General features: G+C 45.8%; 1 protein-coding gene across 1 annotated transcript in view; it reads left to right on the plus strand.

Annotated features, from left to right (window-relative positions):
• The window catches only part of FOXK1 (forkhead box K1), a 49,507-nt gene that overhangs the window by 13,328 nt on the left and 18,056 nt on the right, over positions 1 to 18,123 (plus strand). The window contains exon 2 of the mRNA XM_081337828.1: positions 8,598 to 8,795. Within this exon, the coding sequence (XP_081193954.1) occupies positions 8,598 to 8,795 (198 nt within the window). The remainder of the gene's footprint in view (positions 1 to 8,597; positions 8,796 to 18,123) is intronic.

Consider the following 18,123-nt stretch of genomic DNA (forward strand, 5'->3'; position numbering starts at 1 on the left):
TGGTCCCTATTTTTCTACTTGCATTTTTATGTGTGCTTTCAAACTGCTAGGTTGGCAGAAGCTGGGACGAGTAACAGGCACTCACTCTGCTACGCGGCACTCGGGATTCGACCTGCCAAACTGCTGACCTTCTGATCGACAAGCTCAGCGTCCTAACCCACTGAGCCACACCGTGTCCCTTCTTATATGGAATTACCCTGATGCAAATTAGAGTTAGAAAAACCTCACATTCACAAGCTCAATTCTGCTGGTCCAGAATGCCAGGTGGGTGGCGAAAGGAAAGTCACGTGATCCCGGGAGGCTTCCGGCGTCGTAAATACGAGTATGACTTTTTTCACGTGACCACGGGGTGGTGTGTGCGAAGGATGCTGCAGCGGTCGTAATCGTGGGCACTCAATGGAGGTTTTTAAGAAGAGGCTAGAAAAGTCATTTGTTTGAAATGATACAGGTTCTCCTACTTGAGCAGCTCCTATTCTATTCTATTCTCTGCTGTTTTCAGGGCTCCTAATATCCTTTTTTTTAAAAAAATTAATTTTAATCCCATTTATATCCCGCCCTTCTCCGAAGACTCAGGGCGGCTTACAATCTAAAGAACAAATCAATGTGCTTAGCAATAGCCTTCATTCTATGTATATGCCTGCTTATTAGGGCTTTCTGTTGAAGTCTGTTTATTATTAATCCTTGTTCAAACAGCCGAGTGGAGATTTATTGACACGGAGAGAGAGAGAAAGTACAGAAGGCAACAGCCAGGCTCCACGTGCCGTTCCCTTCTGCCTTTCCAAATATCAGGTGGAGGAAGTCCTCAACCTATGACTACAGTTGAGGGCCCCCCCCCACCTCCCCAACATTTCCGTTGCTAAGCAAAACAGTTTTGGAGCCGTTTTGCGACCTCTTTTGCCATGGTCGTTAAGTGAATTGCTGCAGTTGTAAAATTGTCAACCCCGTTGTTAAGTGAGTCGGACTGCCCCCGTTGACTTCACCAGTCGGAAGGTCGCAAAAGGGGATCACATCACACACACACACACACACACACACACACACACAGGGACACTGTGACCGTGCTAAATATGAGTCGGTTGCCAAGCGTCTGAATTTTGACCGCGGGGATGCTGCGATGGTCATAAGTGTGAAAAACGGTCGCCAGTCCCTTTTTTCACCGCCATTGAATGGTCGCTAAAGGAACAGTTGTAAGTTGAGGACTGCCTTTATGTCTTAGAAAAAGTTTATGATGCTTCCTGAACTTGGTGGTTTGCTGGCAGACATTTCATTGCCCTAGTAGGTCACGTCATCAGGGCAAAGTGAGTTGGAAAACTCAGTGTGAAGAGATAGAAAACTCTTCACACGGAGGGGGGGGAGGAGGAGAAGGAGGAGGAGGAGGAGAAGAGGAGGAGGAGTTGAATCCTTGGTGCTCTCTGAGCTGGGTTGTTTTCTTGCAGACGTTTCCTTACCCAAACCAGGTAACATCATCAGTGCTAGAAAGGAATGGGCTTTGCTCTCATATTCCTGAATGAATATGAATGAAATGTGATGCAATCGGTACTTAGAAATCAGACACAACTACACAACTGCTTCCCTTCTGGTTTCCTTGAGTGGCTGTTGATGGAAAGGACACCAAGCCGCTGCCAAATTGCAACGACAGCCCATCTTGGACGAGGCGGGGATGATCTTGGTTGGATCATCCAGCAGGAATGCAAATATTCCCACCTATCATCGGATTGAAACGTTCCTCAACTGTCGTTGGCTGTGGGGAGCTGTAACTAGCTTGAGTAGAAGACAATCTGGAGACAACCTTCTCAACCAAACGAAGCTGGAGTTGACTTACACACACACACACACACACACACACACCAAAAAAACCCCTCTTTGAAATCTGGAGTGGAGGTTGTCCCATAACAGAAGGCTGTTGAGCAAATTGGCACCTCCTAAAAGTTGCGCCCCAGGGCACAATTAGCGCTTAGCAAGCAGATATTCTGAAGCGGCACCAGCTTTGTGTGATCTTGTAGTTCTTCGCTGAGGTCCTTCGCTGAGGAACACCCAGCAAACTGTTGTGCTGTGTGGTTTGTCAGATTTATGTTGGGTATCTGCCCGTGGAGCTGAGGACTGCCCCTGACCTTCGTTCATTCCGCCGGGACCTGAAGACCTGGCTCTTTGAGCTTTCCGGCCCAGGCTGAGAATTTTTTAACCGGGGTTTTTAGTTTAAGGGATAATTTAATCTTTTTTAATTGTTTTTTTTAACTTTTGTATTTGTATTGCTGATTTTAAATACCCTGTAAACCGCCCTGAGTCCTTCGGGAAAGGGCGGTATATAAATCTAATAAAATTAAAATTAAATTAAATTATCTGGGGGGGGGGGTGGAAGCAGGTCTGCGCTGGTTCTTAAAATATGTCTTGAGGGTCAATAATTTGTTGGGGTTTGGTGTCACCAGGAAAGTTCTGAAGAACTACTCCCCGTTCCTATCCTTTTTTATTGAGCGGGCATTGATTGGGGCAAGTTTGTGGTGTGTAGGGCCCCTACTTTCCCCTGGGAACAGACACCACACAATCCTTACATTCCTCAAGAGGACAAACAGGTTAGCCATGAGTAAAGCAATTGGGAAACTCTTTGACGGAATGCAGAAACAAACTTATTAGCACTTTCTCCTTGTCGTCCTCACTTTACAACTACGGAAGAACAGGGTAGAACAACAGCTAATGACTCTCTTTTACCGGTCTACTATAGAGAGCGTCCTCGTACGGTATTGTGGTTTGGTATGCTGGTCTGACAGCCGCGGATAGGAAGGCATTACAGAGGGTGGTGAGCACAGCACAAGACATCGTGGGCTGTCCCCTGACACCACTGGATGACCTCGCCAGGGCTCGCTGCCTTGGAAGAGTGAGGAAAATTCTCAGGGATGACTCACACCCTGGACGGCATCTCTTTACTCTCCTACCATCGGGTAGGAGATACAGGAGTATAGCCAGACGTACCAACAGGCTGAAGAACAGCTTTTATCCATGGGCTGTTAGGCTCTTGAACGGGAAATAATTTTATAAACTTGATGCATGATTGACTTGCGAGGCTGGTGTGTTGTGCAATTAGCTCACATGGTGTAATAAGATGGAGGGTTTGTGTCACTGTAAGTTGGGGGTGGGGGCACGAAGGGAGGCTCAGCCAATCTCAGTGTATACATGGTTGTACTTTGACAATAAAGGTTCATTCATACAACTGAGGCCAAGATTTTCTGTGCTAAACAAAGCAGTTGTTAAGTGAATTATGCATGATTTTACTGGGTTGTTTTTTTTTGCCGGGGATGATAAGCAAAACATCACCGTCGTTCAGTGGATCACGAAGTCCTTAAATGAATCCAGCTTTCCTTCCCCCCCCCCCTCGGTGACGGAAGCCGGCTAGGAAAGCAATCCCAAATGGGAAACACGTGATCCTGGGATGCTTCAGCCATCCTAAATATGTGCCAGTTGCCAAGCAACCAGATTTGGATCACGTGACTGGGGATTTTGCGAATGGTTGTAAGTGAGAGGACCCGGGGGTTTTTGTTTTGTTTTTTTTTTGCTTTTGTTTTTTCATTGCCGTTGTGACTTTGAATGGTTGCTAAATCAGTGTTGTAAGTTGAGGAGAACAAAACAGATAAAGGAGGAAAGGAAAATTGCACGTGACTGGCAGGAGAAGTGAATCTTGATTCTCGATAAAGCCGTCCTGCAAAGCAAGCAGAAGCTGGTTTGAATGTTGAATGTTTGTTTGAAATGGTATATAGGGTTTCCTGCTTGAGGAGGGGGGTTGGACTAGAAGACCTCCAAGGTCCCTTCTTCTGAACCAGGATTTCCTGCTTGAGCAGGGGGTCGGACTAGAAGACCTCCAAGGTCCCTTCCAACGCTGTTATTCTGTTGATAAGTTGGGGGATGGTCAGACTCCACCATCCAGAACCACGAATCGTAGCTTATTCGTCTCGCCCATCTGGAAGGAAGGAAGGAAGAAGCGTTTTGCAGCTGAAAAAAAACCCTTTTTGGCAAGCACAGTTGGATTCCCCCCCCCTTTTTTTTCTTCCCTCCCCCCTTTTTTAAAACAACGTCTTGTATTTCTTAATGCTGATGTTCACTTTGGGAGGAAAAACGTTGGCCAAGCGGCGTTGTTATGACTTGTTCGGTTAAACAATGGGGTGGAATTGGAACGGGTGTCTGTGCAGGCTCTATTTCAGGAGAAAAGGGGGGTTATTAAATATTTTCCTTCCCAGAGTCCAAGGCTGCTAAAAAAAAAAAAAGATGCGCTGGGGGGTGCAAATGGGACAGCGCCGAATATATTTCCATAGCCAAATGTGAAACGGCAGCTTTTTTCCTTTTATTGCCTGTTTAAGCTTCTTTCCTCTACTTCATGATCAACTTTTCCAGTGCTGTTGTAACTTTGAACGGTCACGAAATGAATGGCTGTAAGTCAAGGACTTAGAACACGCTGGCTGAGGAATTCTGGGAGTTGAAGTCCACAAGTCATAAAAGGGCCAAGTTTGAAGACCCCTGCTTTAATCAATCTTATGGGGAGCCCTGTTTGATGGTCTTCCAGCCCCTGCATTAGCTCCATACTGTTCGGGGCTGCCAAAGTACAGATAGTCCTTGAGTTAACGACCAAAATTGCAGTGGATCCCTTCCTCCACTCTGCAAATGCCAGTATCCTCTAGCGCTGATGATGTTACCTGGCTGGGTCATGAAATGTCTGCAAGGAAACAACCCAGCTCAGAGAGCACCCAGGACCCCACAGTACTACTACTACTCCTTTCCAGAAACCCCTTTCTCTTCTAGCGCTGATGATGTTACCTGGCTGGGTCATGAAATGTCTGCAAGGAAACAACCCAGCTCAGAGAGCACCCAGGACCCCACAGTACTACTACTACTACTCCTCCTTTCCAGAAACCCCTTTCTCTTCTAGCGCTGATGATGTTACCTGGCTGGGTCATGAAATGTCTGCAAGGAAACAACCAAGCTCAGAGAGCACCCAGGACCCCACAGTACTACTACTACTACTACTCCTTCTTTCCAGAAACCCCTTTCTCTTCTAGCGCTGATGATGTTACCTGGCTGGGTCATGAAATGTCTGCAAGGAAACAACCAAGCTCAGAGAGCACCCAGGACCCCACAGTACTACTACTACTACTACTACTACTACTACTACTACTACTTTCCAGAAACCCCTTTCTCTTCTAGCAGTGATGATGGTTCCCAGTTGGGTCATGAAGCGGCTGCAAGAAAACTGCCAAGCTCAGAGAGTACTGAGGATCCCACAGACAAGATCCTTTCATGTGCGCTTGTAGCTCAGCATAGCCAGGAAAAAATGTCCTGTTCTTCCTAAGATGGGCGAGTTGCTCTCTTCTGATCTCTAATCCAGTCTGGGGTGGAAGCCTTTCTCCACTCTGGCAGAAGACGTGACACCAGTATGTACTTCACATTTTTGCTGGACAACACAAAGAGACATCCTTGCCCTAAAGACCAGAGCATGGAAGTTGGTCGACAAAAGAAATGTTTGGATACACGCAACCGATGTAAACCGCCACAGGTCCACAGAGTCTGGTCTTCAGAAGGAAGCATCGCCGGGAGAATCACCAAGATGGATCTTCAGAACCGGTTCCAAGAAAGAGCGTGAAGCCACGTCTGTGCATTATGCTATTTCAATAGTTCAGATCCTAGTTGACAAGAGGCAGATCTTACTAAGTGCGCATCGGCTGTTTGCTAACATGATGGTCCAGCTACAAATATGGTCTTAAAAGCTGGAAGGGAACTTTACCATTTGGGACCATTTCTTCCACCTAAAAACCTTTTAGTGCTTCGTTTGAGGCCAAGAACAAATGTAATTCTCCCCCCCTTCCCCCCAATTGGCCAGAATATTGCAACTGGAATGCGAAAAATAAACAGCAATTGCATTTCATTTTGTTGTCATTTTATTTTCCTTCCTGCGCTGATGAGACGGATCTAGCTCGGAGCGGTTAAATGTGTCCAGATGTCTTGTGCTATTATCAAGGCTGCAAATAACTCTCATTATTCTAGGGGAGATACGGTGAGATTCTTCGATATCAAGGCACGCTCAGAAAACTTCCCGTGGATGCTTATGGGGGGATGAAAATCTCGCCCGTGTAATTTGTTTTGTTTAAAAGACAAAAAAAAAGTGGGCTTTGAAAAAAGAATTCTTTTTCAACCACAACTGAAAGAAATAGATTAGTAAGAAGCGTTTGTGCTCGGAAAGGGTGGACTACACGTAAGTCCTCCAGTTACAACAGTTCATTTAATGACCATTCAAAGTTACAACAGCACTGGGAAAAGTGACTTGTGACACCTTTTCACACTCACGACCGTTGGGGTTTATAAAATTGAGCAGGGGGAGAGGAGGAGGAGGAGGACTGGGGGGGGGGGTCCTGGGTGCCCTCTGCGCGTGATTGTTCCCTTGCAGACGTTTCATGACCCAACTGGGTAACGTTATCAGTGCTAGAAGGGTTTGTGGAGAGGAGGAGGAGGAGAACTGAGGGGCCCTTGGTGCTCTCTGATCTTGGTTGTTTTCTTGCAGACATTTCATGACCCAACTGGGTAACGTCATCAGTGCCATTGGGTGTGATGTTACCTAGTTTGAGTAATGAAAGATCTGCAAGAAAACATCCAAGCTCGGAGAGCAGCAAGGTCCCCTTCCGTTTGAACAGGTAGACCAAAATGCCAAATGTTGGCCTGACTTTAGGGGAGAAATACACACACACACACACACACACACACACATATTTATTTATTTTTTTATTTTAATCCCATTTATATCCCGCCCTTCTCCGAAGACTCAGGGTGGCTTACAATCTAAGAAGCACAAACCAATGTGCTTAGCAGTAGCCTTCATTCTATGTATATGCCTGCTTATTAGGGCTTTCACACACACCCCCAAGCGGCATTATTACAAAGTCAGCTTAATTGCCCCCAACAATCTGGGTCCTCATTTTACCTAACCTGGGAAGGATGGGAGGCTGAGTCAATATACATAATTTGCATTCAATAATATACATAATTTACAATTTAATATACATGATTTGCATTCAATAATCGAACTGTAAAAAAAACGGCAACAGTTTATGATGGAGTGCCCGGAATCACGTCTGTGGGTGTACGTCCTTTTTAGAAGACCCCCGTGCTTACTAACCAGGCTTAGGGCCTGGAAATAACATTGCTGCAAGCGCCACGGAAATCCCTAAGTGTAAACAAAAGCTTTTCCAAGGCGCATATTTCCAAGCAACAGTCATGTTAAGATGTCAGTAGAATTTACAGTTTGGCTGTGATTTATGGAAGTCCTCTTTATTGGGGCTTGCTTATACTTCCCACAGCCCAGGGAGCTGTAGTTGCAAAAAAAAAAAAAAACGGGGTGGGGTGGGGGGGAAGCAAAATACAGAGGGATCAACCAAGAAGAAGCTCTTTTTTTTCAGATTCCTTTCCGGGGGGGGGGGTTATTTATTTATTTTATTCTCCTTTTCCCCTCTTTTTTTTATGGCGGCTCCCTTAAGTAAAGAAAAAACGCTGCGGCCTTTTATACTTCCTGCTCTTCGTTTGGTGATTTTGTTTTAAAAAATACTACTGTTTTTCTTCTGCTTCGTCCTTCCTTGTTCGGGCTTTGCGTGCATTCCCAGGGTTGATAGCGGGAGTTTTCAAAAGAAGCGTCACAAAAGAATTGCCCTACGGGGCAGTCCTTGACGTACGGCCACAACGGAGCCCAAGCTTGATGTTTCCTAAGTGAGGCATTGGTTAAGTCAGCCTTGCCCCCCTCCCCCCCCCCAGTATTACGACTTTTCTCGCCACAATCGTTAAGTGATCTAAGTGATCGTGGCGGTGGCGGTTCTTAAATTAGTCACACGGTCGTTAAGGGCGGCTGGCTTCCCTGTTGGCTTTTGCTTGTCGCGAAAGGGGAATCAGACGATCCTGGGAATTCTGCAACCGTCATAAGGACCTGCCAGTTGCTAAGCCATCTGAATTTTGATCCCCCGACCAACACTCGCTTAAACTGCCTTGCTTAACAAGGTGAATTTTGGGCGCAGTTGCAGCCATAAGTCAAGGGTTACTTATACCAGGGGTAGGCAACCTTGGCTCTTTTATGACTCGTGGACTTCAATTCCCAGAATTCATGAGCCAGCTATGCTGGCTGAGGAATTCTGGGAGTTGAAGTCCACGAGTCATAAAAGAGCCAAGGTTGCCTACCCCTGACCTATAGTAATAGTTAGCTAAACTTCCATTGATGGAGGTGCCAGTTTCAGGCTAAGGTTTGGAACCCAAGATCTGGTTCTACATCAAGACCCCTGCAATCCTGCATCCTTTAAATCAGAGGTCCCCAACCTTTGGGGCACCAGGGACCGGTTCCACGGAGAAAGGTTTTTCCACGGACCGGAGAGTGCGTGGTTTTGTGTGCTGCCCACATCCTGAGGATGGGGCTTTGCTTGTTTGTGCGGACCGGTTGCTGGCATGCCACGGTCCGCTACCGGTCCACGTTCCGGGGGGTTGGGGGCCTTGCTTTAAATCGGTGCCTGATGTTTAACTCCGGTTGAACGTTTCACACACTCAATTGTACCCATGTTGTTGTTTTTTCCTTCCCCCCCCCTCAGGTGTGTCATTCGGTTCCCAAGCACCGTCATCAAAATCCAGTTCACGTCACTCTACCATAGAGAGGAGGCAAGGGAGGACACAGCATCTCCTCCACTCCGGCCACTCTACCCCCAGATATCACCGCTTAAGATCCACATTCCGGAGCCGGATCTTCGGAGCTTGGTCAGCCCCCTGCCTTCTCCCACCGGCACCATCAGGTAAGAAAGGGGTGTGGCTCTCCAGTACAGGTGTGGCCATCCCTGTGTCAACAAAACGCCACTTCCCAAAATTCTCATTTCTCCCCTTATCCAAGGCAATCCTTGTCTTACAGCCCCGATGGAGCCCCAGATTTTCCTTGTTAAGTGAGCTCCATGGTTTGGTTTGTTTTTTAAAAAAAAAATACTACTCTTCTTATCGCTTTACAAAGCCCAAATAAGACCACACCTGGAATACTGCAGCCAATTTTGGTCACAAAAAAAGATGTTGAGAGTTTGGGGGCGGGAAAAAAATTCAGAGAATTGCAACTAAGGCCATCAAAGGCCTGGAGGCTAAAACATACGAAGAGATTGTGGGTTCTCGTCCCGCCTTTGGCATCAAATCCAACTGAATGATTTTGGGGTGGAGACGGGGTGTTCCAGTCCCACTTCATGAGAGCTTGGTGGGTGACTTTAAGCCAGTTCCCCTCTCTCCACCCAACCCACCTCAGAGGGTTGTCGTTGTGGGGGGAATAGGGAGTTGAAGTATGACATTCAAGTATGTCGCTGCCTTGAGTTATTTATAAAAGTAATAAAGGCATGCTATAAAATGATGATGATGGCGATGATGATCTTGGACAGCATGGGTCGAAGCTCACGTGAAACCCGAAGCTATGAAGTCCTGAGCTATCTTCTGCCATGCTTTGTCAGAAGTCCCAGCTGGAACTATGGCGCTGAAGTGGGAGGGGGAAGGCTTTTTCTTTCTGCGGTGACTTCACTTTTTTTCAGGAAGCAAAAATGTCACGTGCCCCAGACTGATACGTTGAGCTTGACACACCCTAGAGAGCCAGTGTTGACACAGGCAAGCTTCAGCTTGCTGGTCTGGATGGGAAACGAGTCATTTCCCAAGCTGGTGGAGGGAGAGACCCAAGATCTCCATCGCAGAGTCCAAGGGTCCCGAGAAGTGTGAAGTCTCCTCTGAACAGGAGATGCTGGAGACCTGCTAGAGTAAAGGTCCCCAACCATGGCAACTTGTGGACATCAACTCCCAGAATTCCTCAGCCAGGGTCTCCGACCGTGGGAACTTTAAGACTTGTGGACTTCAACTCCCAGAATTCCTCAGCCAGGGTCTCCGACCTTGGCAGTAAGACTTGTGGACTTCAACTCCCAGAATCCCTCAGTCTGCTATGCTATGCTGGTAAGGAATTCTGGGAGTTGAAGTCCACTAGTCTTAAAGTTGCCAAGGTTTAGAGGCCCCTGCTCCAGAGGCTGAGAGAGGACCACATCTGGCTGCATCAGCTTTGTTCCACTTGATGCTCTGTTAGATGGGCTGGAATGACAGTTTTCAGATTTTTCTTACCTGCGTCACTCAAGCAGGTGGCCTCACCTGATCGAGCAGCATCCGTCTTCTCCTCCTTGGCCTGGGTGGGATGCAGCAAGGAGGAAAAGGGGTGGGCAAAGCTGGCAGCAGCTAAACCCCCCAACCTTTGCTGTGGTTTTGAAATGCACTTTCTCATGGATATTAAAAAAGTGGGGAGGGGTCCTTTGATGGGATTGACCCCTGAGCATCCTTTTAAGCAAAAAACTTAAAGTGGAAGTGAGGGCAGAACAGCCCCCCTGACTATCATATGGTCTTATAAAAGGTAAAGGTTCCCCAGCACACACGTGCTAGTCGTTTCCGACTCTAGGAGCCGGTGCTCATCTCCGTTTCAAAGCCGAAGAGCCAGCGCTTGTCCGAGGACGTCTCCATGGTCCTGTGGCCGGCATGACTAGACGCCAAAGGCGCACGGAGCGCTGTTATCTTCCCCCCGTAGTGGTCCCTATTTTTCTACTTGCATTTTTACATGCTTTCGAACTGCTAGGTTGGCAGAAGCTGGGACGCATAACAGGCACTCACTCTGCTACGCGGCACTCGGGATTTGACCCGCCAAACTGCCGACCTGATCGACAAGCTCAGCGTCCTAACCCACTGAGCCACCACGTCCCTTCTAATACTGAGTCTTAATACAGAATTTCACTTTCCCCTTTTCTCTCTTTTTTTCCTTCCTTCCTTCCTTCCCTCCCTCCCTCGCCCTCCACTTCTTTCCCTCTTAATCTTCTTCCTCTGTATCTCTCCTCCCTTCTTTTCTTTTTTTTCTTCCTCTCCCTCCCTCCCTCCCTCCCTCCCTTCCTTCTTCTCTACTCCTCCACTTCTTTCCTTCTTAACCCTTCCTTCCTTCCATCCTTCCTTCCTCTCACCTTTCGTTTCTTCCACCCCCCCTTTAAAAAAAATCTGTTCTTCCTCCCTCCCTCCCAAAGAAGGAAAAGTTTAAGCTTGGGCATTGCCCTCGTTCTACAAAGTCACTCAATACTTTTCACTTCCGCTGAGCTCGCCGGTGCCGAACAGAGCCTCCATATTCCAAGGCACTCTATCTTAGCGCACCAGACACCCCCACCCCTCTCTCTTTTTTTCTTTTTTTTAATGCAAACGGCGGGGGGGGCTAGGGGAGGATCCCGTTGATCCAAGAGGCTTTATTATTCAAGTCTGCCACAACACCAGGCATATCTCTCTCTCTCAAGTTCAGACAACCAGTGGAACAACCTGCCTCCAGAAGCGGCGAATGCTCCAACACTGGAAGTTTTCAAGAAGAGACTGGACAGCCATTTGTCTGAAACGGTATAGGGTTTCCTGCCTGAGCAGGGGGTTGGAATAGATGACCTCCAAGGTCCCTTCCAACTTTACTATTATGGTTATGATTAACCTGCCAGCAAGAGGGTTCTGCAACCCCCTAGACCCCTCTCTCTCTCTCTCTCTCTCTCTCTCTCTCTCTCTCTCTCTCTCTCTCTCTCTCTCTCAAAGCTTTGCAGGCTCGTTTTGAGGAATGCCAGCCATCCCGGCAAGAAGGCGAGAGGGTGGGGGGGGGAAAAAAAACCCTTTTTCTGTTTGGGTTCCTCCCCCTCCTGGTCGAGCTGGGAAGCTGTTCTCATGAGATCAGCTTTCCTCTCCTTCCCTGTCAACCCCACCCCACCCCACTCCACCCCACCCCTTTTGGCAGCTTTCGCTTACCTAATTTGGTGTGCCCGCACCCTGCGTGCTCCTGATTGGTCCCCGGGAAAGTTTTCCAACAAAGATCCCAAGTTTCGTTTCCTTTTTGGAAATCAGAGACCGCCCTCCTTCCCTCCCTCCTTCCTTCCCCTGTGCTGGCAGACACTTCCCAAACTTTTAATGATGATGATGATGATGATGATGATGATGATTCCTTCTCTCTCCCACCCCCACCCACCCACCCCGTTTGTTTGTTTTGCTTAAGCTAAGCGGCAGCATTGACCGGAATACGATACGCAAACAAACATTGTTAGGCCGTCCCTTCTCTGCTTCTCTGGCTCTTGCAAGCCTTTTTCCTCCGTAACTTTCTTTTTAAAAACAAAAACGCTGGGGAAAAATTTCCTCTGTTTTGTCTTGATTTGCTCAAGGCGATCCTTGAACCTCTCGGCTTCCGAGGAAACGCAGTTGAAATCACTAGCGCCCTTCGATTAAAGCCAGTCTGCGCCACGTCGAAAACGTCTGTACGTGTTTTTGCAATTCTCTTGGAATTTCTGTTCCAGGGAAATTTTAATCAAAAGCTGGGTCTGGGAGGGTGGGGGGTGGGGAAAAATCCATCCATCCGATGATGGTTCTCAATGCAGAGTCAGTCCTAAGGTGGAGGTGGTGTCCCGTCACAGAGAGTGATGGGTTCAAATTACACCTAATCTTTTTTTTTAATTGAAAAGTTTTACAGTACATTTTATTTTTAACAAAACAAAACCCCTCCCAACCCCCTCCCCTCTTCCCAACCCTCCCCAACATCTCCCTCCCTCCCCCTCCCCTCTCCCCGACTTCCCAGAGCTAAATACAAGGTATAACAGTAAAAACAATCATAATCTACCATATGCAAACAACAATAACTATTAAATCTATCGCACTTTAACTCTTATAAAATAACTACAAGCATCAATACTTATTCAAATGCTAAGTGAAACTTTTTAGTCCCATATTTATTCTGAATGTAATCAATCCATTTTTTCCACTCCACAATATATCTCTGTTGCGAATGATCTTTCAAGTACGCTGAGATCTTTGCCATTTCCGCCAGGTTGGAAACTTTTAAAGTCCATTCTTCTATAGTCGGCAGTTCTTCCTTCTTCCAATATTGCCCTACTAAAAGTCTTGCTGCCGTAATTAAATTCAACATCAACTTAGTGTCCACAACAGTAGTGTCCGTAATAATGCCCAGTAAAAACAATTGCGGACAAAACTTTATCCTTTTCTTAAATATCTTCTGCATATTCCACCAAATTTTAATCCAAAATGCTTTAACCTTTTTACAGGTCCACCATATATGAAAATACGTTGCATCTTCACCACCACACCTCCAACATTTAGGCTGACAGTTCGGATACGTACTTGCTAATTTTTTAGGATCTAAATGCCACCTATAAAACATTTTATTAAAGTTCTCTCTTAAATTTTGAGCTTGCGTAAATCTTACATTTCTCAATCTTTTGAGAAAGGAATTTTACGTTCCTTCTTCCTTTCCAACACTGTACAAGTAGGCCTCAACTTTTAACAATGCTTCGTTTAGTGGCTGTTCAAACTTGCATTGGGAAAAGCGACTTGTGACCGTTTCTCACACACACGACCGTTACAGCATCCCCGTGGTCACAGGACCAAAAATTCAGACCCTGGGCAAGTGACTCATATTTATGATGGTCGCAGCGTCTCGGGGTCATGTGATTCCCCTTTTGCAACCTTCTGACAAGCAAAGTCAATGTGGGGGGGAGCCACATTCACTTAACAACCGTGTTAGTAACTGAACAACTTCAGCGATTCACTTAAGGACCGTGGCAAGAAAGGTCGTAAAATGGGACAAAACACCCCTTTTAGAAATGTTTCGCTTAGCAACTTAAATTTTGGCCTCAGTTGTGATAATAAGTTGAGGGCTATCTCTCTCCTCTTTAGAAATAAATTTAAGGACTTAAGTCTGACACTCTACTCCAGGGGTCTTCAAACGTGGCCCTTTTATGACTTGTGGACTTCAACTCCCAGAATTCCTCAGCCAGGCACACTGGCTGAGGAATTCTGGGAGTTGAAGTCCACAAGTCATAAAAGGGCCACGTTTGAAGACCCCTGCTCTACTCTTTAAAAGTCATTTAAAATCGAAAGTGTGGCGGTGGAGGGTTTTTTTTAATTAGAATTATGCCTTGCTTAGCAAGACCTACCAGCTTCAGCGGTTTCAACAACAGACTCTGTTGCTTTTGAGAGTTCTTTGCCTCCCTTCCTCCTTGCCTCTTCCTCCTCTCCCACCCACCCCTCTGTTTCCCACCCCCCCCCCTTAGACCCTCACTTCAATCTTAAGTTGCTGTTTCCCCACGTTAAAGGCAAGGCAATAATAATTAGATTTTTTTTTCTCCAGTCCTTGAGAGCAGTTAGTTGGCTTTGCACGGGCTAAAAGCCTTTGTTTTGGATTTGGATTTGTCAAGCAAGGGAATATTAAAAAAAAAAAAACGAAAGCAAGTTACGTGTGGGCAATTTTCTGTTTACTGCTTTGCAGAACAGAGAGGGAAGGGAAACAGCTCTTGGCTGGGTGTAAAATGCTAGTAGAAACATCCTGCAACTGAGATCATGCTTTTTGTCTGCAAACTGCCAAAATAGAAAAAATGGTGACAAGCCAAGATTTTTTTTTTACAGAAAATATAAAGCAGGAACGTTGGATGTATGGCGTTTTTTGAGGCAGAGGGTGTTAATAAGGCCCTCGAGGTTTAAATAAATAAAAAAAAACTTGAAATGCAAGTCGGTATATTTCTTTCTGTTTTCTCCAGGATCTTGGTTTACTCTTGTGAACAAATCCAAAGGTTAGGATGAGTTGCAAAGCATTTCAAGCTGCAGGTTTTTAAGTCTTTTAATATTTTTAACCACGGTCTACAGTTTCTTGCTGGGTTTTTTTTTTTAAAAAAAATAATAATACAGAAGAAAAACAGTTCAGTTAGAAACAGATTGAGATAAAATTGGCTTACAAAAAAAGGAGAGAAAAAAAACAGCATGCCAAAATGAAAGTCAACCCGGTTAGAAATAAATTAAAGTAATAGATATGTTTTTTATTATTATTATTGTAGTAAATTTTGTTGATAAGTGAAAATACCTAAAAAATGATGTTTCCGCTGGAGGCATAATTTCAGTTGGGATGTAAGCAATTGAAGGAGTGACTGCCTGCTCGTACATAAACTCATACATAAAAACTTGTTTTTAAAGAGCTGCTTGCGGGCTTCATCTTGCGTCGTCGTGATCTGATTTTCAGCAGTTTAGCAACTCACTAAGAGATTTCCTAGTGGTAGCATAAAAATAATAATTTCTTCTCTCTCTTTCAGCTTCTAATTAGGCTGCTGGAGTGGACCGTTTTCATTTTTTGTGACTTTTTTCCCCCCCAATCTGATTGTTACATAACTGTGTCAACATCAAAAATGTGAGCGCTTTCTCTGGGAGGGAAAACTGCCTAGAAAAACTGGGAATCAATAATAGTCATTTTTGCAGCTCCTTTCACTGATCTGTGTTGATTTTGCTACTTGAAAAACATAACACGCTTTATTATGAGCCTTAGCATGCTCGTAAAATTACCATGTTCGGTATATTTATTAAATGTAAATATGAAGTTTAACCAGACAGAAGAAACCAGCCATCCTTACAATCATAACATAGAGTTATATCTTCTGGCTTTCAGCTGTTCATATTTTTAGGGGGGGGGGGGGAAACCTGGAATAGACAGGGAAAAATAAGATTAATGATGTGAAAGCTTAGCTGTTGGGCATAGTGTGTTCACTCTTAATTTCTGCTTCTCAGACTTCATTCTTAACATCTTGATAGCTGTCTGAATCTGAAAACCTTTGCTTTGTCGTTGTTGTTAGCTGCAAAGTCGCGTCCGACCCATCGCGACCCCATGGACAACGTTCCTCCAGGCCTTCCCGTCCTCTACCATCTTCTGGAGTCCATTTAGGCTCACGCCTCCTGCTTCAGTGACTCCGTCCAGCCACCTCATTCTCTGTCGTCCCCTTCTTCTATTGCCCTCAATCTTTCCCAGCATTAGGCTCTTCTCCAGTGAGTCCTTCCTTCTCATTAGGTGGCCAAAGTATTTGAGTTTTAGCTTCAGGATCTGGCCTTCTAAAGAGCAGTCAGGGTTGATCTCCTCTAGGACTGACCGGTTTGATCGCCTTGCAGTCCAAGGGACTCGCAGGAGTCTTCTCCAGCACCAGAGTTCAAAGGCCTCAATTCCACCCTGTTGTTGTTAGTTACGAAGTTGTGTCTGACCCATCGCGACCCCATGGACAACGTTCCTCCGGGCCTTCCTGTCCTCTACCATCTTCTGGAGTCCATTTAGGCTCACGCCTACTGCTTCAGGGACTCCATCCAGCCACCTCATTCTCCGTCGTCCCCTTCTTCTCTTGCCCTCAATCTTCCCCAGCATTAGGCTCTTCTCCAGTGAGTCCTTCCTTCTCATTAGGTGGCCAAAGTATTTTGAGTTTCAACTTCAGGATCTGGCCTTCTAAAGAGCAGTCGGGGTTGATCTCCTCTAGGACTGACCGGTTTGATTGCCTTGCAGTCCATTTTGCACCTTTGCTTGGACTGATCTTTATTACTGGTTAAGATGTTTCTCTTCTTGTCAAACAAACTGTGATTTTCTGTTGCTGAAACTAAAGCATCCCGATTAGAAACACACTTTGTAAAATATGTATTACAGGTCCTTTTATGTGGCCTTTGTCTCCAAATAGCTGAGAAGCCACAGTCGACAAGAACAAAGCCAGGCAATTGTTTTTTAAATATAAACAGAAATTATCAATCTCTCAACACAATCTACCAATCTGTCAGAATAATCATAAAAACACAGCACTGTTTCTTACCACAGAATCATCGTGAATGTGGGTATCCCTTACCCTGCCAGCTTGAAGTTGCGTGGACTTGCGACTCCCAGAATTCCCCAGCCAGCAGGCTGCTGAGGAATTCTGGGAGCTGAAAAAGTCCACACAAGCTGATTAGGAAATCTGGAGGCTTTATCTAGCTATCTTATCTATCTAGAAGCAACCCATCTCCCTCATAGAGGAAGGGTTGAAGTCCACCCATGTTGACTAGGGAATTTTGGGGTTGAAGTCCACGCATCAAGTTGCTAAGTTTATGAAACCCCGATGGAAATACAGACTTTTTAATCCAATGAATCAAGGAAGAGAGATGACAAGCCTTGGGTAGACTTGACCTCTGACCTGAAATGAGATCCAATCCAGTTAATACTTGGATGGCAGGTCATTCCAGGAGTCCAGGGCTCTTGGTCAAACCAGGACACTGAACAACCATCTCCAACCCAGCCTTGGTAAATCATTTCTGTGATTGCCACGAGGTATGGATGGAGACAGTCATCCAGACTCCAGTCCACCTTGAACTCACAAGGTTTCTTAAATTTGTCACATCTTGGCTTAGGTGAGCCTCGTGTTCCTCTACCCCCACACACACCACCTTTTGAGGAAGCATTAATGCCACAGCGGTGGTCCTGCGGCTTCAATTCAGCATTTCAAAAAACTCTCTCTCCCCCCCCACCCTCCTTTATCTACAGCCCTTGACCAATACAATCAAAGTTACAAAATTGAAAATCCAGAATAACAAAACCAGGCAGAAGGAAGGATGGGGCGAGGGGAACCAGCTGGTTTGTAGCTGTTGCCAGGAACCTGGCAACAGCCTTGAGCTCCACAAGTCACAAATTGCAGAAAGCCCATCTGGCGGGTGGTGAGGCAACTCCTTTGCTGGACCACAAACAATGACGTTGCTTTTTCCTTCCAAGAAGTTCTCTTGATGCCAGTCAAGAGGTGCTTCAGGGGGAAAAAGGGATAACTCTGCTCAGTTCCTGGCCAGGTAGTAAGAGATGAACACTTTCCTGCCTTGACCTTAAGGTAATTTATCTCTTCCTTAAAAGAGACCGGATTCGAGTTTCTGACCATTTTGTAACTCTGGTTGTTAAACAAGTCATCAGGGCCATTAAGCAAATCGTATAGCAAATCGTGTGGTCTTAAGCTGGTGAGCTGCTGGCCAAACACCCGAGCTGTAGTGGTGTGTGGCAAGGCAGTCATAACTTCAAGGACAGGTCGTAAATTCTTTTCTGAGCCCATCATAATGTGGAATAGTCACTAACTGACCAGTTGTAAGTTGAGGACTACTTGTAGGAGAATGTCCTCTCTGGGTTTTTGTGGTTGCATCTGGGCTTTTGGTATAATGGTATTGCTTTGTCTCCAGAGATGGGCATGGTTGTTTCTGCCCATCCCATTGGGTTGTACACTATGTGTGAAATTCTCCTGTTTC

This window comes from Vipera berus (assembly GCF_964194415.1).
Source record: "Vipera berus genome assembly, chromosome: 13".
In the NCBI taxonomy this organism is placed as follows: Eukaryota; Metazoa; Chordata; class Lepidosauria; order Squamata; family Viperidae; genus Vipera; species Vipera berus.